At 44.4% G+C, this 22,553-nt stretch overlaps 1 protein-coding gene across 9 annotated transcripts in view; it reads right to left on the bottom strand.

Annotated features, from left to right (window-relative positions):
- Window positions 1-22,553, bottom strand: part of NCOA7 (nuclear receptor coactivator 7) — an 830,008-nt gene that overhangs the window by 363,444 nt on the left and 444,011 nt on the right. For all 9 annotated transcript variants that reach the window (XM_085611678.1, XM_085611685.1, XM_085611679.1 and 6 more), the window contains one exon: window positions 4,125-4,247. In XM_085611678.1, coding sequence (XP_085467804.1) covers window positions 4,125-4,247 — 123 coding nt within the window. The remainder of the gene's footprint in view (window positions 1-4,124; window positions 4,248-22,553) is intronic.

The following is a 22,553-nucleotide window of genomic DNA, read 5'->3' on the forward strand; positions in this document are numbered from 1 at the left end:
TTTGCCTTGACCAGCCAGTCGTCAAAGTAGGGGTAGACGTGTATCCCCTGCCTTCGCAGGTGGGCCGCGACCCCCGACAGGCATTTTGTAAAAACCCTTGGCGCCGATTTTAATCCGAAGGCCAGGGTTGTGAACTGGTAGTGTTCCTGGTCTATGTTGAACCTTAGAAGTCCCTTGTGCCTTCTGTTTATTGGGATGTGCAGATAGGCATCCTTGAGGTCCACGGTGACCATGTAGTCTCCGTGTCTTATTTGGGGCAGTACCTCCTGCAGCGAGGTCATCTTGAACCTTTGTGTTCTGATGAACTTGTTTAAGTATCGCAGGTCCAGGATGGGTCTGAGGTTTCCGTCTACTTTCGGCACCACGAAGTAGTTTGAGTAGACCCCCTTGTTGCGTTCTCCGAACGGCACTGCCTCTATGGCTCTCTTTTCTAGGAGTTTCCGTGTTTTTTCTCTGAGTAGGGTCAGTTCTTGAGCCGATCTTTGCCTTCCCTTTGGCTTCCTGTTTGGCGGTTTTTCCTCCAAATCTACGCAGTATCCGTACTGCATGGTGTTCAGTATCCACTTGTCCGTGGTTATACGCCGCCACTCGTGAAGGTAGAACCTCAGCCTTCCGCCTACTGGTGTTGTATGCTCGTAGGCTTTTGATCCTTCTTTCCCCCTTGATGTTACTGTTTCGCGCCTCACCCCTGGGGGCCTGTCGAGGGTAGGCGTCCTCCTGCGTGCTGAGTCACTTTGATGAGGGCTGGTCCCCCCCTCTCCTTCTCTGGCCACGTCCGTTCCCTCTCCCGCGAAAGGACTGGCCCCGAGGTTGGTACTGCCAGTTTTGCTTCTGCTGACCCTGTCCGTGACCTTCACCCTGCTGACCCTGCTGGAACGTCTGGTGCGACGGCCCCTGCTGGTTTCCTCCCCTACCGTAGGGTCTCCTTGAGGGATTGCCTCGCCTCATTCCCCTCAGCTGTAGGGCCCCCATGGACCTCGCCGTTTCGTTCTCTTTTTTCAGCTGGGTGAGCTTCTCGTCAACTGTTGCTCCGAACAGTGTCTCTCCGTTGAAGGGGGTGCTAAGGATGTTGTTCTGCACCTCCGGTTTGAATCCCGAGATTCTTAGCCATGCATGCCTTCTCTCGGTGACCCCTATGGCCATGAGTCTTGCTGAAGTCTCTGCCCCATCCAACGCAGTCTTTATGCAGGAGTTGGCGATGTTTTTGCCTTCATCTACTAGGTGTGAGGCTCTCTGGCGGTACTCTTCGGGGAGGTGCTTTACTAGCTCCCCCATCTCGTCCCAGTGCTGGTACTGATGTCTATTGAGGAGTGCATTGGAATTCGCCATGCGCCAGTGCATTGCGGCGTTCCTCTCGACCTTTCTTCCTGTGAGGTCTATCCTCCTGCTCTCTTTATCAGGTGGTGGGCCCGAGGTTGCTGGTACGTTGGCCCTTCTCCTGGCCGTGGAAGCTATGATGGAGTCGGCGGTCACGCTACCTTTGATGTAAGGAGGGTCCAGGGAAGAGTGCTTATACTTCTTCTCAGTCCTGGGCGTGATCGACCGGCAGGTCGCTGGTTCCTTGAAAGCTTCTCTCCCCTGATTCATCACACTTTGTAGCATGGGGAGGAACTGGCTCCTAGTCTGGATGGGGAGCAGGGTCTCAAGGAGAAAATCGGCTTTCGGCTTCTCTTCGTCGAGTTTGACGCCAAAGGCTGTCGCTGCGCTCCTGACCACCATATTGTACACCCCGATGTCGTCGGGTGGCGAAGGCCTCGAAGGGTACGTGTCCACGGGCTCCTCCGGGTTTTCGGTGTCGAGATCATGCCATTCGATCTCGTGGCTGGTCGACGGTGCCGAGCCGTAGACCGACTGATGGTCTTCTTCCTCTGCTTCCTCGTCATAATAGGTCTCGTCTTCCTCTTCGAGATCCCTCGTCTGGCCCTCGGTGTCGAATTCATCCTCGACCTCGACGACGTCCGTCGATAAAACTGTTGGAATCTTGAATTCCTTCATCTTTGCGTCGAACTCCTTCTTCCTTTGAAGGATGTTCTCCATTTCGGCCTCGAGCCGCCTCTTCTTTTTCTCCATCTCGGAGATGCTTTCGGCGTCGACCGCGGGTCTTTTCGTCGAAACTTGCGTCGACGTCGACTGTTTTCTGCGTCGATCGCCCTGAATCCTGGGTTGTCCTCGACGACCCTTGCTTTTCGGCGTCTTTCGGCACCAGGGAGTCCTTTTCGAAGGATCCGCTCGGCCTCTTGTCCATGGTTCCCCCTTTGGTCGTCGAAGTTTTCGGCGCCGGGGCTCCCTTCGTGGACTTTGACTCTGATTTTTTCGAGTCACCCTCGTGTCTTCGAGGTATTTTCTGTTTTGCGCTCGACGATTCTCTTACCTAGTCCTCTTTTTTCTTGTCGGTCTCTACGACCGTGAAGTTTTCGGCTGTCTCGGCGATGTTTTCCTCCTCGTCCGTGGAGAGGCCCAGATCGTAGAGAGACGGGGCCTTACCCTTGGCATCCATGCTGGCGTTGGCTCTTCTCTGCCGCTCCCTCACCCGGAGCGTCTTCGGCGCGAAGGCTGAGCAGGCGTTGCAGTCCTTACTCTGGTGTTCGACTGGCAGGCAGAGGTTGCAGACTGGATGCTGGTCCTTCTGCGCGAACTTGTGGTGGCAGTTTGGCAGAACTTGAATGGCGTCTTGTCCATTGCGCTCAGGGCCTCTGAGTGCGCATTCTCCAAGGTCGTCGGAGAAAAGGGGGCTGAACCTCCTTTCCTCGCGCTCCTGATGTAATATCTTCCTTTCCAGTGATATCTCTGCAGTATTTGTCGACGAAACTCGCTTTTCTTTCTTCTTCCTTCGGTTGTAACTCTGGAGCTTCTCGATGACGATCCAGACCCAACGGCGGAAAAAAGAATCTGAAGATGGCGCCCCAAAGGTGGGACTTCCGCAGGAAGCACGACGACGTCACGGAAGGTGCACCAAATGGTGGTCGTCGCCGCCCACCTGGGCTACAAAAAAAAAAAAAAAAAAAAAAAAAAAAAAAAAAAAAAGAAGAAAGAAAAGACTACGAATCCGGACCCAACCACAAGATCGCGGAATAATGCACAGCATAGTGAATCCAGAAAGATTCACGCTGCAAAACAGATTGTTCCTGTAGTAATAAATACTTTTAACTTAAAAGTATTCACTCTTCTTAGTACAGGGTGTGTGATACTGTGATTAACTAAACAAGGAGTGTTGCTGTTTCCACAGTGCCTCTGATCCCTTCATGGGATTGTTAGTAACCCAAAAGCAATGCTTCTTTCTCAATTACACATTGAGTAGTGTTTCACAGAGCTACAATAATCTGTATTCGCATTCATTGCTGGTACATTGAACAGAATTTACCCATGGGTCGGAAAGCACACCTTGTAGATTTACACCAACGTCGCAACTTACACAGCAAATGTAGAAGCATTATTATCAAATACAATGTGTATCGAAAAAAGTGAAAGGGAGTCATAGCAGTGGGGGTTAAAAAAGCTCCTTACAGAAGGATAGAAAGTGTTGCTTTTTTTGTCCTTTTATATGAAAATGATTCAGGACTCAACATTTTTAACACATGACCATCCAGACAAAGGAGGATGATCAATCGTAGTAAAATAAAGACAGGAATCTTCTAATTGATAAGCACACCATCACCAGGATTTCAAACATTTGAAGTCTAAGGGCAGGGAGGAGATCACTGCCTAAGGCACTTCTGTTGATAGTGGTGCCATTAGGACGGTCATATGCTTGTGAACTGCACGTCACAAGTTTAAATCTCGGAAAAGCCAACCAATCCTTCGATTCTTCAGAGTCCAAAAATAGACTACCATTATATTATGAAATATGAACATATATAATTTACTGCACATAGAATACAACAAAAGTATGCTATAAAGCACTATTAAAAAATGAGTTACCTTAGTTATAGATTTAATGTCAACAGGGATTCCATGTTCCAGTCCTCAGTTTTCATTTCAAAAGACATTACTTTACATGAGTCATAGTCTTGGTTGACTTCAATTAATCCAATTGGAATAAAGCACCATATTATAATGATTTGTTAAAGAAACAATGTGTTCCGAGAACATTTGGGATAAATATACACAGTTTAACTTACACCTACCTTCCCATCAGTGATATATCTACAGTTCATTTTCAGAAATTTTACAACAACTGGTTCTTCCTCTTCTGATGTAGATGACAGCACTCTTTCAATCGGCTTAGCCATTCGTGCCAAATCTGCATCCTTGAAGAAAAAAAAAGACAGTTCACTAAGAATTTATGTTACTAACTTCTACACAAAGAACTTTGTAAAAATTCAGAATTTCCCTTAGTGGGTAAAGAAGTGAACAGAAAACACGATTTCATTGTATTACCTATGCCCTACTTCACCTGGCCTCCTCCATACTACCAAATGGGTGCATGCCTTTTCCCATCCCACATCCCAGTAAAAATACCAGGCGTTGATTTTGACAAACTTTCATTGAACCTGAAAAGACCAGTTTACAGAAATCCCATTGTTCAACTACTACATAGCCTGTGTACCATGAGATGCCCAAAAACAGTCCACCATTTACAAATAGTTGAAATCCAACCTGGCAAACTATCAAAGTGCATGACTTCTGGGCTAGCTAGATAGAATTTAGTCCCGAAGTACACATCTCTTATAAAACGAGCATTTGCAATGCAATAGGCCTCGTATTTGCGAGAGTTTGAGCTATTGGTATTGTAAATGACAATGCCTTTTTTATTTATGTTTTTAATACCTACAAGCGGTGGGTGAAAGAGGTGAAGTTACTGCCAGCCTTGCTTCTCGTAAGCAACAACTGCACACCGCTTGTTATTGGTATGTTCCATTGCTATAATTTGTCTTTATGTATAGCGCCTTGGCTATATGTATGCAGGTGACTCCATAGTACAGTCAATGCTCGTGCACTCTTGGGAGTGCACAAAATTTACAGAGCAGACGCGCGTGAGCAAATTACACTTTCTGCCTATCCCCCTAGAGCATAGCGCAGAGTATACGAGCAAAACTTTGACCAAATGTCCCAGTATTCAGTGACTTCAGCATCCAACTACCTTTTGCCAGCACACACAGCCTGTTTGGCGCAGGTGTGACAGTTATTTTTATAAGTATTAAAGTGAGTTGCTCGCAAGTTCAAAGAAGCGAGACAATAAAAGCTATGCGCTTATTATTGTTTATGGCATTGTCTATTTGTTGCCCTCTATCCACTCAACTCGATGCATTTGGCGTGAATCAAAGAGGGGTGTTGTCTTGTGGCAATTGGTGTTGGATCCCCCATTAGGAGTGTTACTGCTAATATTGAGCCCAGGCAGCGTCCGGTACGTGTCCTTTGATAGGACTTATTTAAACAGGATGTGAATCACAGATGCCATATGGCGATTAGGTGAAACACGCAGCATAAGGCAGGCGATTTCTAGGTGCCCCTAATTCACAGTTGAGATAGAAAAAGGGAGAATAGATGTGAGGCCAAAAAGCACACGCCCCAGTAAGTAGAAAAAGGCCTTTGACTCATGAACACAAATGCCAAACTACATGTTTCAATGCTAGGCCTTACGGACTGCCCAATCTACACACACGTTGCTATGCTGGTTAACGTAAGCCCATTTAATTTATTAATTGTTTTTTTCTATAGCGCCAACCTGGTCGCCCAATGGCTATATGAATGGTGCAAGTTGAAAGCTGTGTGTCTCTCTTGTAATTATTTTTTGGGCAATGTGTTTTAGGGGCATTTGAAAAGCTGCGTGTCTTTGTTCTTATTTACATTTTCAAATGGCAAACCCTGTGCATGTAGCTAAACACATTTTTTAAAGATTATCCCTACATACGTAAGGTTTGCAAAGACAGGCTGCTTTTCAGATGCACTGTAAAGCACATTCCCCCCCAAAAAACAATTCTAAGTCAGATGCGTAGCCTTTTATTGAACACAAACACACCCATAAACGTAAAACTTTAAAGAAACAAGTGGGTACTTTTTCATTAGGTATAAACTTGACCCAGAATGCAAAGACTAATAGTTTAGCAAACACAAAGACACCCTGCCTTTTAACTTGCACAAAGTCACCGATAACCCATCTCTTTCGTTTGCTAAACTCTTTCAGTATTTTCATTCTAGATCGTTTTTATACCTAATGTAAAAGTATCCCTGCCGTTCAGTGTGTACAGATGAACTGCAAATTAGGAGTTTTACAGTCCAAGCAGATACACTGTTAATTCAATGTCGCATTTATGCCTTTGCTAAAAGTATAGGCTTGTTTATTTAAACTTTTATATTAAACATGCATCACGTTTTCCTTTTTTTTTTTTTACATTAAACAGTAACTTTTTATGTCAGAGAGATTAAAATGTACACAAAAAACACCAAATGTGGGTTGGTAAACACCAAACTTATTTGCAGCTAGTAAAGTAGGGTCATGTCTTGGTAGGAAGCTTCCCCATCCAGTGATTTGTGGAAATTCACTGAATGTTGATGTTCCCAAATGCAGTTCAGGAGGGTGATAGCAATCTTTACATCTATGCCACTCCTTTCACAACAAGAAACTATTCCCCCCCCCATCTTCTGCAACCCCTCCCTCCTGCTGGTAGCGGTCTCTCTTCCCCGACGAGAAACTAATTAACCAATGTGTCCACACACTCCCTTTCCAACCCATTAAACCTTTTCCAATACAAGCATTTGCAATAAATTTGCACTGGCGCTGGTCGACTTCTGTGGAGGTGGAGAGAGAAGGCTTGGGGGAGGGCAGAGTCTCAGTCAACCAGTGTTTGGAAGCATTTCTAAGCGAGACCTATAAAACGATTTGTTTAGTGTGTGTATGCTTTTCCAAAATAAACAAAAATGCTTGCAAAGCAAACAGACACGTTTTGGGATGCATGATTACATTGGTTTGTTTTTCATTAATTTAAGTGGTTATGACAAGTTACAATGCACGGTAAAACGAGAACAGGACAGCATGCCTTCCTACTATATTGAAAGTGGCCCATGTTGGCTAGTTTGCCCTCCTGTGTAGAGAGGAGAGAGATAAAGATGCTCTGTACAAATTTCTCTTAAAAATAAGGTTGTCTGGAGATGCCATGCTTTGGAGAAGACGGACGTTCCTTAGAGACGAGAAGGAAAATGCTACTTACCAGTATACATCTGTTCTTGACATGTAGAGCTGTAGATTAGTATACTTGTGCATAGATCGCCATCTGGTGTTGGGCTCGGATGTTTGCAGTTTGTTTTTGTCTTAGAAGAAGTCTTTTGTAGTCACAAGGTAGGGGACTCCTCCTTAGGACGATAGTGCGCATGGTCATCGACTCCATCTTCAGATTGTTTTGCCATGTAGGGTTGTGATGGAGTTAGTAAGAAATAGAAAAGGATGTCCTTGTGTAATGTATCTAAATAAGATAGTACTGGAACAGATAGAGGTATCCGGGGAGGTGGGTGGACGTATACGAATCTACAGCTCTACATGCCAAGAAGAGATGCATACTGGTAAGTAGCATTTTCCGTTCGAGGCATATGAGCTATAGATTGTATTCTTGTGCATAGACTATACAGCAGTTACCTCCTTATCGGTGGCTACCTGTATCTGTTGCAGTGGTTTGAAAAAGTGTTCTTAATACAGCCTGGCCCACACTAGCTTGTTGTTTTGCTTGCACATCTACACAATAGTGTTTTGTGAATGTGTGACGTGTAGACCAAGTTGCTGCTTTGCAAATGTCATCTAGGGGAATGTACCCTAAGAATGCCATAGATGCCCCTAGTTTTCGTGTGGAGTGAGCCCTAGGGGGAATGGTTAAGGTGTGTTTGGCTTTTGCATAGCATATTTGGATACACTAAACAATCCACCTTGCAATCCCTGTTTTTGAGATAGGATTGCCTTTATGAGGTGGGGAGAAAGCCAAAAAAAAGTTGTTTAGTTTTTCGAAAGGATTTTGTTCTTTCAATGTAGTACAGTATTGCTCTTTTTATGTCTAGAGTGTGAAGAGCCCGTTCTGCTACTGAGTCTGGTAGAGGGAAAACCACTGGGAGCTCTACAGTCTGGTTAAGGTGGAAAGCAGAGACGACTTTAGGTAGAAAGTTTGGATTAGTCCTAAGAACCACTTTGTTATGATGGATTTGAAGAAATGGTTCTTGTATGGTTAACTAATGGAGTTCACTGACACTTCTGAGAGAGGTGATCGCAAAAAGGAAAGCTACTTTCCAGGATAGAAATTGCAATTCGCATTTATGTATAGGTTCAAATGGGGGACCCATGAGTTTGGTAAGTACCACATTTAGGTTCCATACTGGAGAGGGCAGAACTCTAGGTGGAATTATTCTTTTAAGCCTTTCCATAAATGCCTTGATAGCTGGTACCCTAAACAAAGACAAATGTTGTCTGTTTTGGAGATAGGCTGCTATTGCCGCAAGATGTAGTCTAATAGATGTATACGCTAGGTTACGTTGTTGTAGATGGAGAAGGTAACAGATGATGTCTTGAATGGAAGCATCTAGTGGGTTGATTTTGTTATTTGTATAGTAAATTTCAAATCTTTTCCACTTTGTGACATAGCAAGCTCTAATGGTAGGATGTCTATCCTCAATGATGTTCATGCAGTCTGGCAGTAAATTAAGGTAGCCAAACTCTAGGACTTCAGGTGCCAGATCGCAAGGTTGAGTTGATTGGGATCTGGATACCTTATCCCTCCATGGTTCTGAGTGAGAAGCTTGGGTGAGAGGCGTAGCTTTTGATGAGGAACTACCGATAGTTCCAAGAGGGTTGTGAACCATGGCTGTCGGGCCCATGTTGGAGCAACCAGGATCATTGTGAGTGAATACTGTTTGAGTTTGTGAACCACTAGTGTAATGAGTGGGAGAGGCGGAAAAGCGTAAGCAAATTTGCCTGACCAGTTCATCCATAGCGCATTGCCTTTGGACAATTGGTGTGGATACCTGCATGTGAAGCTTGGGCATTTTTGCGTTTGGTGTGTGGCAAACAGGTCGATTTCTGGGTGGCCCCACATTTGAAAGAACGGAAGCAGGATTTGAGGGTGAAGTTCCCATTCGTAGATCTGCTGTTGTTGGCGACAGAGCAGATCTGCAATTTGATTGTGTACTCCTGGGAGGTGTTCTGCGAAGAGATATATTTTTTGAGGAATGGCCCACCTCCATATGCTTTGAGCTAGGTGTGGAAGCTGTAGAGTGTGTCCCTCCTTGTTTCTGTATGTAGTACATTGCTGTTATGTTGTCTGTACGGACCAGGACAGCTTTGATTACGAGGAGAAGTTGAAAAGATTTTAATGCTAGGAAGATTGCCAACAATTCCAGGTAATTTATGTGGAATGGTTTTTGTTGAGGGGTCCCTATGCCTTGAATGGTATGGGTTTGAAGATGAGCTCCCCAGCCGGTGAGCGATGCGCCTAGTAGCACTATCTGTGGAACCAGGTCGAGAAACGGCCGCCCTTTGGAAAGGTTTTGTGTGTTCCACCACTGCAGAGAGCGATGGGTGCGGTTGTCTACCAACACCAGATCTGTTAGCTGACCTCGAGCCTGGTTCCAGTGATGTGCCAAACACTCCTGTAAGGGACGCATTTGGAGTCTTGCATAAGGGACTATGAAAATGCAAGAGGCCATCATCACGATTAACTGCATGAACACTTGCGATGGAAGGGAGTGTTGAGGTTGAAATGTTTGTATGGCACTTATCCTGACTAGATTGGGGTATCCTAGAGCTTTTGAAGTGTCTATTGTAGCCCCTAGATATTGTTGTATGTTGGACGGTTGGAGGTGAGATTTGGTAAGGTTTACCGTGAATCCCTAGGTGTGAAGCAGTTGGATTGTTTTATGTGTGTGTTGCACACAGCTGCTGTGTAACTTGGCTTTTATAAGCCAGTCATCCAGATAAGGAAAAACGTGAATGTGTTGTCTTCTTAAGTGGGCTGCAACTATTGCGAGACACTGGTGAAGACTCTGGGTGCGGTAGTCACCCGGAATGGGAGGACCTTTAACTGGTAGTGTTGACCATCTACCACAAACCTGAGATATTTCCTGTGAGCGGGGTGAATGGGAATATGAAAGTATGCATCCTTTAGATCCAGAGTGGAGGGAAAGTCGCCCTGTTGAAGTAGTGGAAGCACCTGTTGAAGAGTGACCATGTGGAAGTGGTTTGACTGAATGTAGAGGTATAGCAGTCTGTGGTCCAATATGGGCCTGAGAAAGCCATCCTTTTTCAGGATTAGAAAATATAGGGAGGAAACCCCTGTGCCTTGGTGCGGTAGGGGGACTGATTCTATTGCATGTTTTTGTAATAGAGAAAGAACTTCTTGTTTGAGAAGTGTTAGATGTTCTGTGTCCAATTTCACAAAGGGACACTGTTCCTATAGCAGGATGCAAAAAAGGCATCCATGCTTAAGGGTGCAAATAGTCACCCGTGCAAAAAGAATAAAAAGGGTGAAAAGGTAGAAAAAGAAGAAAGAAACAAAGGACATCCTAGGTAAATGTGACCCAATAGTGAGGTGGAATAACCATTTGTTTGTCCTCTGTTGCCCTCACACACCCCAGGAGGTGTCATGCTTCATCATCGGGCAGTTGCTCCTCGTGGGGCCGGCGCTGCAATTCCCCACGGGTCCCCCGAAGGGTCTCTTTGTTGGAGATCTTTTAAAGAACTGCTGGATGGTGCATGTGGGTGTGTGGGGTATGGGTCTAAAAAGGGTGAAAGAGAGTGCGTGCAAGGTGATGACAATTAAAAAAAAAAAAAAAGGGTAAACATAAATCGAATGTATAAGTTGTAAACCCTTGGCAGATAAACTGCTACATAAAATCTTGTCCAAGAGGCACACTATGCCCAGGTGTCAAAAGGTCATAGGTCAACATGTTTCGTGCCTGTGTCGCCATAAGGGTCGTTGGCGCTTCTTCAGGACCAGAACAATAATATGTGGAGTGCACGTGATAAAAAAGTTATTACTGAACCCTTAAGATTAAACAGGGCAGGGCAGTAACCTATATACCTATAATATGGCTACAGCTGCATGATGAGAAAACGCTCCTGATGAAAACCTAGGAAACAGAAAAAACATAAACGACAGATAAGAGCATCAGTAACAACCAATGGCGCACATGCGCGAGAGTAGGAATACACGGCGCATGTGCACTAGTGGGGAAGGGTATTCCCCTGTGGCTGTGCATAGCCCGAGTGGTCAGCGGCATACTGCAGTGGGTAATCTTTAAATTAGCAGTGATGATTAACAAGAAATCCCACTTGATAAAATGCCGCAAATACATAATTATTCTTTTTGCACGGGTGACTATTTGCACCCTTAAGCATGGATGACTTTTTTGCATCCTGCTATAGGCATGTGCGCCATTGGTGAACTTGTGAGGACAACCCGGAAAGGGTTTCCGCCCACTCCTCACCTCTTCCCCTTATTTCATAAGAACCGCGTCCTGCCATCACTTGTGACTTCCTGGCAGACGCACGGAGGGGGTAGGTGTGGAGGAGGCAGCACCCCGGCGAATCTGTAAGTAGATTTTGATGGCAGAGACTGGGACACAGCGAGCAACTTGCATGTTACAGTCTGTGCCGCGTTCCCATTCTGGCATTTTTTCCTTAATTTTCTGTTTATTACTCTTGCTCTTTCAGTCCGGTAATGTGCGGGCGTCTCTGGCTCTTGCCAGTGGAGGTTCCTTAACTAAACGGCGGGGTAAGCCCATTTTGAGAACTCACTACCTTTTGGTACTGATACAGGGCGGTGCAATATCGGTAGTAATTTATTAGTTGCTGAGACACTTTTTTGCACAATTCATATTTAGGACAAATGGAGGGTTACTAGTGCTAACAAAAATTACTACAACTAACTGACACGGTGTGTTTATAAGGATCGCACTGGGTTGGACCCCACCGAATGTATATGTGTCTCCTGAGCCTGTGTTTTCTTATTGTCTGTTCTAATTGATGCGCACAAAGATGTGGCACATTATAAGGCATCAAGTTGTTACTGATGCTCTTATCTGTCGTTTATGTTTTTTCGGTTTCCTAGGTTTTCATCAGGAGCGTTTTCTCATCATGCAGCTGTAGCCATATTATAGGTATATAGGTTACTGCCCTGCCCTGTGTAATCTAAAGGGTTCAGTAATAACTTTTTTATCATGTGCACTCCACATATTATTGTTCTGGTCCTGAAGAAGCGCCAACGACCCTTATGGTGACACAGGAGCGAAACATGTTGACCTATGACCTTTTGACACCTGGGCATAGTGTGCCTCTTGGACAAGATTTTATGTAGCAGTTTATCTGCCAAGGGTTTACAACTGATACATTCGATTTATGTTTACCCTTTATTTAAAAAAAAATTATCATCACCTTGCACGCACTCTCTTTCACCCTTTTTAGACCCATACCCCACACACCCACATGCACCATCCGGCAGTTCTTTAAAAGATTTCCGACAAAGAGACCCTTCGGGGGACCCGTGGGGAATTGCAGCGCCGGCCCCACAAGGAGCAACTGCCCGATGATGAAGCATGACCCCTCCTGGGGTGTGTGAGGGTAACAGAGGACAAACAAATGGTTATTCCACCTCACTATTGGGTCACATTTACCTAGGATGTCTTTTGTTTCTTTCTTCTTTTTTTACCTTTTCACCCTTTTTATTCTTCTTTTTGCACAGGTGACTATTTGCACCCTTAAGCATGGATGACTTTTTTGCATCCTGCTATAGGAACAGTGTCCCTTTGTGAAATTGGATGTAGACTTTTGGAGCATGGACACTGGACCTTGAATAGCTCCTTGCCCCCCCCTCTCTTATTTGTGATTTATTAGATGTTCTGTGGACATTGATCGTTGTTTGGGTGGAATGTTTTGGGGGGTAGAGAGGAGTTCCAGGCAGTAACCATACTGGATAATTGGTCTTACCCACTTGTCTGTTGTGATTGAATTCCAGACAGGTAGGAACTGTGTTAGACGTCCCCCGACACGAGTGGAATGATCGGGGGTAGTGGAAGGAAGTCACTGCTTGGTGGTAGGCGGAGGTTCGGGTGGAGTTTCCCCTGCCTCTTCCTCTATTGTCATTTCCTCTTTATCCTCCCCGAAAATATCCTCTGGATGAGGATTGATTGGGGCTTATACAAGACGAGGCCGTGTTTTCGGATGCATCCGTCTTTGAGCCACCCCTATTAAAGGAGCGACGAAAAGAACCTCTGTTAGAGGGTAGCTGTAATGCCCCCCATGGCTTTAGCAGTCTCGGTGTCTTTCTTCATATTTTCCAATGAAGCATCGATTGTGGGGCCAAAAAGGTGTTCCTGATCAAATGGCTGATTAAGTGCTGACTATACTTGTTTAAAGCCCGAGATTCGGAGCCAAGCGTGTCGTATCAAAAAGCTGGTGTAAATGGCACACGAGGCAGTATCAGCTACATCAAGGGCACATTTGATGGAAGTGTTTGTTATAAGCTTACCCTCTTGAATGAGGTTGGGAGCTTTAGCTTTGTATTGGTCTGGTAAGTGTTGCATCAGTTTTTCTAGCTCATCGTAGTGCGCTCTATCATACTGCACCAGGAGAGCTTGTGCATTGACAATACGTAAATGATTGGCCGCTTGAGATGCAATTCTTTTGCCTGATGCATCTATAAGTTTTGATTCTTTATCATGTGGAGGGGCATCACCTGTTGTCTGATAATTTGCCCTTTTTTGTGCATTTAAATCAACAAGCGTATCTAAAGGTACCTGACCCCTTATGTAAATTGTGTCTGTAGGAGCGGCTTTATATTTTTTGTCCACCCTTGGTGTAAGTATTCTAGCTCTAACTGGGTCCTTGAATGCTTCATCAGCGTGTTTGATCATACCCTTAAGCATTGGTAGTGTTGTTGTGGTGTTTTGTGATGGAGTGAAAGTTTCCCTTGAAAAATCCTCTTCTATTGGGTCAGTGTGCATTTCCACCTCATGGTATTGAGCAGCTCTATTAATGAGCTGTGCGAAACCAATATGGTCATCGGGTGGTGATGGTCTGGAGGGATATAGATCGGGGTCATTAGTATGTTGCAGGTCCTTATCATAATCATCCCAGGGGTCTGGGTCCTGTGGAATGGTGTCCTGATCATCATCTCCACCCCCTTCCCCATGTGCACCTCCATCCCCATCCTCATCATTATCATCCTGGTGCCCAGGTGAAAAATGTGGTGGTGGTGAATTTATGGTGAAATTATTAGATGTGGGTTAAAAGGTGGAGGAGAGGGAGGTATGTAAGGGGGAGAGGGGTTAGTACCAGTGTCTTTTGTCTTTAAAGATATGTGGTAGTCTTCAGGGAGGTCCAGCTTCCGTTTTTTGGGCAGTGTTGCTCGAAGTTTCCCAGTGTCTGGATCAACATGCAACTGTTTTTGCTTCGGATCCAAAGACTCTGGTTGAGGAAGTTCTTTAGATGGAGTCTGTTTACGAGGGCTTCCGTGTTTTTTTAGGGTCAGTGCCCTTCGGTGCGGGCTGTTTCGACTGCGAAGGCTTAGTTTTTCCCTGTTTCAGATCCGAAGGCTTTTCTTATAGTTCATAAATTGTTTCTTTAATTGCTTTCGTCTCCGATGATTTTGGTTTAACCGGTATCGGTTCTGAAGCTTTCAGTCTCGGTAGTATCGGCTCCGAAGCCTTTGGTTTTTGTGAGTCTTTCGGTGCCGAAGAGGTCTTTGGTGCCGACAGCGGAGCGTCAGACTTTGCCTTATGTTTCAGTGCCGAAGATGTGGGTTCGACACCTAGACGGGGCTGGCTTGATCCCGAGCCGGAAGGCTTGTCTTTATGTTTCATGGCCAGGCTCGAAGGCGGGGCGTCTGAAACAGTGTCGACCTGAACCCGAGGGCGAAGGTGTAACTGGAGTCTTTGGTGTTTTTGTGGGCAGTTTTGCTCATTACTCAAGGTTTGTTGAGCCGGAGTGATTTTGGAGTCCTCTTCCATGTCGGAGTCGTCAGCTTCAGACACGGAAATGTGCCCTTATTCTTCGGCGTGGAGTTGGAACTCCGATTCTTCTCTGAAGATATACGGCACCGGACTACTGCAGCGTCTCAGCTTGTGCCGTTGAGCCAGACGGTCACAAATTGTTTTCTTCTATCGAAATGATCGAAAGACCTCCCAGCTGGTTTCTTAGTGCTCCGGGGAGAGGCAGAGGTTACAAACCTCGTGCAAGTTCGTGTGTGGGAACTTAGCACCACACCCGGGGCAGTTTTTAAATGGAGTCCGTTCCATGGACTGCTTGCATGGACAGGGCAGGTAGGCCTCACAGCCTGCGCGGAAGCGTCAAATCGAAGTACTTGGATTTTTACGATGCGCATCGAAAGGGAAAAACGCAATCGAAAACAATACCGTCGAGTGGTAAGGATTGTACATCGAAAAGGTTTGAAGACGGTCCCAAACCCGAGCATTGCAATACACATCCGAACCCGATAGCGGAAAAAACGATCTGAAGATGGAGTCGATGCCCATGCGCACTATCATCCTAAGGAGGAGTCACCTACCTCGTGACTGCAAAAGACTTCTTCCAAGACAAAAACAAACTGCAAACATCTGAGCCCAACACCAGACGGCGATCTATGCACAAGTATACAATCTACAGCTCATATGCCTCAAACATTAAAATACCAGGTAGTGGTTTGTGGAGGAAAGAGATGCACTTAAAGTGAAAGCGGCACCATTCACAAACAATTAAAGTTGTGCTTAAAGTAAAAGCAGAGCAGCTGACAAACAATTAAAGGTGCGCTTTAGTGAGAGCGCCACCTCTCACAAACCAGTGGGTTTCTCCCCCCCCCAAAATTAAACCTGTATGCAGTGTGATAAAAAAAATATTTGAGGAATTTAGAGATGTGAAACCTTAAAATCTGAATCTCTCATTTTCTAACTCAGCTGTGCTTCATCCATGCTCACCTTTGACCTGTTTTCAGCCCGACTCTATCCTTGACACCACAATTGCATAAATATTAGGTCACGAATCTAAGTTGAGACATTGTAGGCTGCGTGAACATGCAAAGTCAGCACAAAACAGCTGATGTCTGCACTGTGGGTTTCGTGTGTATTTTAAACAATGATAAAGCCTTAGACAAAGTTTGTTCAGATAAGCATATCTTGTTATGCAGCTTCAAGACGCGACAGTTACACAAGGCACCAAGGTTGTTGATTCTTACCGATTTTCTCATATGTGTGTTCTTTCCAGAGCTCTATTTATCTCTGGGTGTTCCTTTTCTGCGTTTTTCCCTATATAAACCCATGTAACCATCGCTTAGTGTGTTCTCTCCTTGGGTATCTTGATGGTACTTGTCGGATGGAGACCCATTCATGAATGATTAAAATAAATGATCTATGGTTTGACTTTGCTCCAGTGTCGTTCCTCCTTACTTGATAAGAACCCGTGGCGAAGTGGCGTGACCCTGCACCAGCAGATTTTTAATAATTTGCTCCACAGAGATCTTTGATTCCCATCCAAGCCAATTAAATTAAACAGTGTAAACCATGGAAGCGATCTGCTGAGTGCGAACCCATGCAAACAAAAACAAGATAAAGGCACAAGCAGGGGGTGTGCATCGCAGTGCCTCTGCAGCGGAGTTTACTGCTAATAATAACCAGCTGAAGCAGCGCACTTGGTGCCTTGCACATTTTCGAAAGTCATTAAAAAATAGAGTTCTCACAGACTTGAAAAAACGTACCGTGTATCAACAGAAGTAAAGGGGCCAGTCGCCATGGGAGGTTACAATTGAAGACAGGGACTAACAAGACTACGAAGGAATCAGAAGCCATCATTTATGAAGGACAATAACACAAGCCATGACAAATATGAGCGGAGCTGGGCGGGGCTTCTCCTCCATACTCCAGGACAACAAGTCTTGCAGAGCAGCACATGCGTGCTGACTCAGGCTCAACCTAAAAACTATCCTCCATTGCAATGCCTCTAAGAATGCATCAATCATTAAAGTCCTGCAAGATGTTAGCGGGCAACCAATGATGCTTAGTTGGTCATTACAGTGGAGAAGGAAAAACATTCAGCACTCAAATTAGCCAACAGCTGATGCCACTTTTCTATCTCAATTACTAACAATATTTGCTTTCAATTCTTCTGGAGGGTTACTCAAGCCTGTAGTAGTAATTCTGTGCTCACAATGTCACCTGCACACCCAAATCCAATTTTCATTACATGCTTAGTCAATAAAAAACAATACATAAAAATACACTGTTTGAAAAATATATTAAAAAGGTTGATAAACCTTAAGATTGAATCGATCATATGAAGATACATTTGCAGGGTAGTGGGCATAAAGTGCATGATTGCTTATAGAATTCACAGAAAGAGAAGTCAGTTTAGTACTGTTAGGTTTGTCTGGGTGGATTATTTCCTTGGACTGTTTTGCACAGAGGGGTTTTTTTTTTTTCTTTTGCAATCGGAGACAAAAAATGTATTGTTTGAGCATTTTAACTTGTGTTGGCCCTATTAAAACCCTGCAATCACTGCTTGCCTAAAAGTAAGTACTCCCGAAGTGTAGAAAAAAGGCACAGTTTGTCCCGGCGCTCATTTTGGAAAGCTGGGCAAGTACAGATTATGTTCATGAGGTTTCTAGGGCTTGATTGCAGCCTTCGCATGGGTTGTCGTTTGCTGTATGAGCCATTTAGGACACAAGTCTAAACTTGGAAACTCTCCCAGACATAGGCACAGTAAACGTTTTATTGAGTTGGAGGACCAATAGGAACTCAAATAGGACTGTTGTACCGAGGATTTGTACAACTGAATTGTGAACCAGGAGTGCGTTCGCTTTGAAAACAAGGTTTTATGTTCAAGAAGGGATAGTCTATGCGTACAGTTATTAACGGGTTTCTTGAAAACTTTGAAGGACGTTGGTAAATCCCACAGACCCTTCATTTGCAGATTAACTACAGAGGAGTGGTTGACAGATTGATTGACAGCTCGGTCCATAAACTGCAGTTCAAAGAGTTCTTTTTGGCAGCTCTGTCTGTGGCAGAGTTTGACGAAGGCCCATTGTCGAGTGTAGTTGTTTTAGAAGTCCAAACTCAAACCTTATTTGAGAGGAGAGGCTTTTTGAGGGAGCCAACAAAGGTGCCTACACAGGTTGAGTTGCAGTGTCGAGTGTAATGGCCTTTGAGTGCTTCCCTGCCGTATGCAATAGTTGGCAGAAATTTTGCTGCGATGACCTTGATTAATGGCAGCAAGGAGGAACCCTATAACCTTTTCTTTAGGAAGGAGAATGCAACGAGGAGGGAACCAGGTTTGAGTTTAATTTGCTCCCTGTGCCGTTAATAGATGCCGCTACTGTCAAACTTGAACCCTAGGTCCTTATATTCCCAGTTTTTAGTAAGATTATTATTGTTTAAACTCCAGGGTCCAACTGGTATTCGTTTTTAGCTAAAGATTACCACCTTTATTTTGTTAAAATAGATTAGTAGATTATTGTCCTGGGTGTATCAGAATAACTTGTGCAGCAGTTTCTGTAAACTCACCTTTGTTTGACTACAGAGAACAATGTCAGTGGCATATTACATGCTCGCAAGATGCAGTCTACCTAGTTTAGGCGCATGGACATTTAGTTGATTCAGTTCTGTAGTAAGAACCACAGTAAGAACATTAAAAAGTGCTGGGGCCAGCACACAATCCTGCTTGAGACCTGTTTTTATTGGAATCTTCCGAGCAGTGTTCCATTCCCTATATTTTTTATCTGTATCCAAGTGTCAGAATGGAGAAGTTGAATGGCCTTCGTAACTTCCCTGGAATTCCCCAGTTGGCAGTTTTATGGGGAGATTTGTAACAATGCCTGTTCATGGCCAGAAACCGGGCTGATTGTATAGAATTAGCTAGTATGCACCTGCCCAGGTGTTCAGTCTTCCAACGATGCGGCCAGAGTAGTATTTTGCCTCATTCTCAAGTACAGCGATCAGGCAGTAGTTGGCCGGATTGCTTTTGTTGCCACCTTTATATACAGGGTCTATGATTACGCCATGCCAAGACTCAGGGATTTGACTGTTAAGTAGCCTATAAATATCAAGAAAGTTCGACCAACTGGCTGGGTCGGATTTAAACTGAGCGTTGGGCAGTCCGTTTGGACTGGGTGCGCCGTCTAAATTGCTTTTTAATATTAGCCTCTTAATGCTGTTCACAGAGCTGGTCAACTGGTACCCAAGGACCAGATCCAGCCCCAACGCTGGTAGCGTCTTCAATTTTGCAGAATCTCTTGTGTGAGTAGAATAATGTGATGCAAGGTGCTTGGTTCAGGTGTTCTCTAATGTTGGAATTGTTGGCTACGTAAGAGCCTCTTTCCAAATAATTCATAATTCTCCGGGAACTTGCTTAGGTGGTTGTTCTTCGAGTCGTACAGCATTTAGTCCACACTCCTTCATTGTACCTCCTCTCAGCTAACCAGATTTCCTTTAAATAGAACGACCTTGCATGCCTGACTTTCTACCTGCAGGTTATTGGACGCAAACTTCTTTATTGATTGCTATAGATGGATAACATTGTTTTTTGCAGTCCTTAGGGTTCAGGTCTATCACTCAAACATTTGTTCCCTGTGACTGATTTGATTTCCTTTTTGCCACGGTGAGTTTGAACAGTTATTTAACAACGTACCAACAATCTCTTCCTTCCCAGCTGTGATTGGGTTATCACTTTGTGCAGATTTAGTGAAAAGAAGGATGGCACAGACCATGATATTTCATAGTGTATGTGCCCGGTCATTGAAGCCTTCTTATCGTTTCAGAGGTTGGTGGAACTGATTGCAGGTTTGCTTTGGGATGTAAACTTATTGTTGTATTTAATCCAACTATCTGTGGAGACACTCATTTTTGAACATTCTAGAACAGGACTTCAAAACGCCAAAAATAGTACACAATCCTAAACTGTTCTAACCTAAATGATTTTTTTTGTCCTCATCTCACCAAAAACTTTCACAGATTTAACAAGCCAGATTTTGTTCTCGATTCCTGGGGGCCTCTTTGGCTCACTGTTTCTGTCTAGGCCCCATGGCCTTCCTCCCGTGTTAGAGGACTGGTGTAATCATAGGACCATGGGGGAGTAGAACATTTTTAGGGATATTACATTAATACATCAGATCAAATACCTCTGTTGTGCCCAACGTAACAGTGGTTGCCAAGTACTGGGTTGATTATCTACTCCGGTGTCTTGATCTAATCGTGCCGAATTGAAGGCGGCTCTAAGCCAATTTTCTTTACCCGGGGCAGTTTTGTCTTTCCACTTGATACATATTTCTCTCCTTGCCAAGATGATTAAATATAATATTAAGGCCATATGTTTCTGTGAGGGCACACCACAAGTAGAATCATTTTTACCAAAAAAAAACAAAGAGAGATCTACTACTATGTCCACCTTCAGTATAGATGTCAACACTTCCCCCACTCCTTTCCAAAATGTAGTTAACACCGGACACTGAAAAAAGATGTGTATGTCGTTTGCGTTTATGAGACTACATCTTGGACAACTTGGAGGCGAGGTAGGTGCAAATTTGGCTATTTTGGCTGGAGTATAATATAGCCGGTTTATTACATAAAAGTGGTTTTTCTTCAAGGGAGCCGGCTTTATGTATTTATATAGTGTCTTTATTGATGGATTAAATAGTTCCTCAATTTGGGCGGCCAATGGTGAGTCGTTCCAAACTGAAATAGCATCTTGAATTTGGGCATACCATAAGGCTATTTCCTTCTTTGGGGACGGGTCTTGAAATAGTTGTTCTAATTCCCTATTTCCTCCTATATCCCCTTTTTCAGACTCATACCAACTTTTCAATTGAAGATATTTAAACCTTGAAAGGGTGGGGCCTATTTTGGCTGATAGTACTGCCCAAGGAAGAATGACCTCTGAGTCCACCAGATCTAGCCATCACTCCATACCTGAGTTTTTGATCAGAATCGCCGGACTAACATGAGGAGCGGTGTCCCAGGCGAGTCCCATATTGGAGCAAAATCCGAGAAATATACAATTCCCCATACCCTCCTTAATTTGTACCAGGTTTGTAATGCTGATTTCAATACCTTTAGCCGAACCTTTTTAAAAAACCTTGGAGCACCAAATTTGTACAGGAACCCATCTTGACTGTTGCTACCTTCAACCGTTACCGTTTCTCCCAATACTCTCCCCTAGGATGTTCGTTCGGGGTAAGATAATAACATTCTTATACCTTTAAACTGAAAAGCCATCAGATACCAGTTTATGTCAGGTAGGGCTAGTCCTCCCTTAAGGAGCTTCCTCCTAAGCTTTTCCATGACATTCTAGCATTTTTATGACTCCATATAAAACTACCTATTTTACCCTGTATCTTGGTTATAGTTTTTCCAGGGAATGTTAAGGGGATTGCATTAAATAAATAAGTCAATTTAGGGAGCACAGACATTTTAACAAGGTTAACCCTACCATATATTGTCAAAGGGAGGTTCTTCCATTTAGCAAAGAGATAGTCTATATCTTTTTCGATTTTCCCAAGGTTTAAAGAAGGCATCTTATTTAGGTCTTTAACTATTGTAATACCCAAGTACCTAAACTCCTTGCTTATGGGGCCTCTCTTGTATGTGGTGTTCCAACACATTATTTCAGTTTTGTCTGAGTTGACGCTGTACCCTGAAACCTTGCCAAAATCCCTCAGCATGGAGACCAAGTGTGGAATTGTATGTTCTGGATCGCTGGTGTAGACTATCACGTCATCAGCATAGAGTGCCAGTTTGCATTCATATCCTAATGATTTGAATGGTATAATAGCTTTGTCTAGTCTAATTGTTTGAGCTAAGGGCTCTATGTAGAGATTGAATAAAAGGGGAGACAGGGGGCATCCCTGCCTAGTCCCTCTCTGAATTGGAAAACTAGGGGTAAGTGAGCCATTCAAAAGAATTCTAGCTGAAGCTCCTAAACAACAATGCTTGATAGTCCTCACAAAAACTGGGCCAATTCCCATTGCCTCTAAGACGCCCCAAAGATATCTCCCAACACACACGATCAAATGCTTTGGTGGCATCAATTGCCACCACAGCTAATGGATCGGTTCTAGCCTCCGCTAGGTCGATATTGCCAATCAGCAGTTGGGTTTGATCTTGAATTACCTTCCCCTGTATAAAGCCCTTCTGATCGGGATGAATTAAGCTAGGTGCTAGTTTCGCCAATCTTCCTGCTAATATCCCCATAAATATCTTATAGTCTGCATTTAGCAAAGAGATTGGACGATAGGAGTCTGCCAGTAGAGGGTCTTTCCCTGGTTTTAAGATTAGCATTAGTCCAATTGGCCGCACCCTGCTCCTCCTACCAGCGTGTTACCCCAAGGCATTGTGGTCCATGCAGTAGCATCGGCGAATACGCCTGTGCCAAAATTGTAAGTGAAAGTAAGTGTCGCGTTAGCCATCCCTGGACACGTGTTTCGAGGTAGTTGCCTCTCGTCAGCAGGGAGCAGGTATGTGTGTGGGGTTGCCGCGTAGGCTGCCTTTAGTGGTACTTTACCTGAGAATACTTTTTATGGCAGCCTACGCAGCAACCCCACACACATACCTACTCCCTGCTGACGAGAGGCAACTACCTCGAAACACGTGTCCAGGGATGGCTA

Source organism: Triturus cristatus, chromosome 6 (genome assembly GCF_964204655.1).
Source record: "Triturus cristatus chromosome 6, aTriCri1.1, whole genome shotgun sequence".
NCBI lineage: Eukaryota > Metazoa > Chordata > Amphibia > Caudata > Salamandridae > Triturus > Triturus cristatus.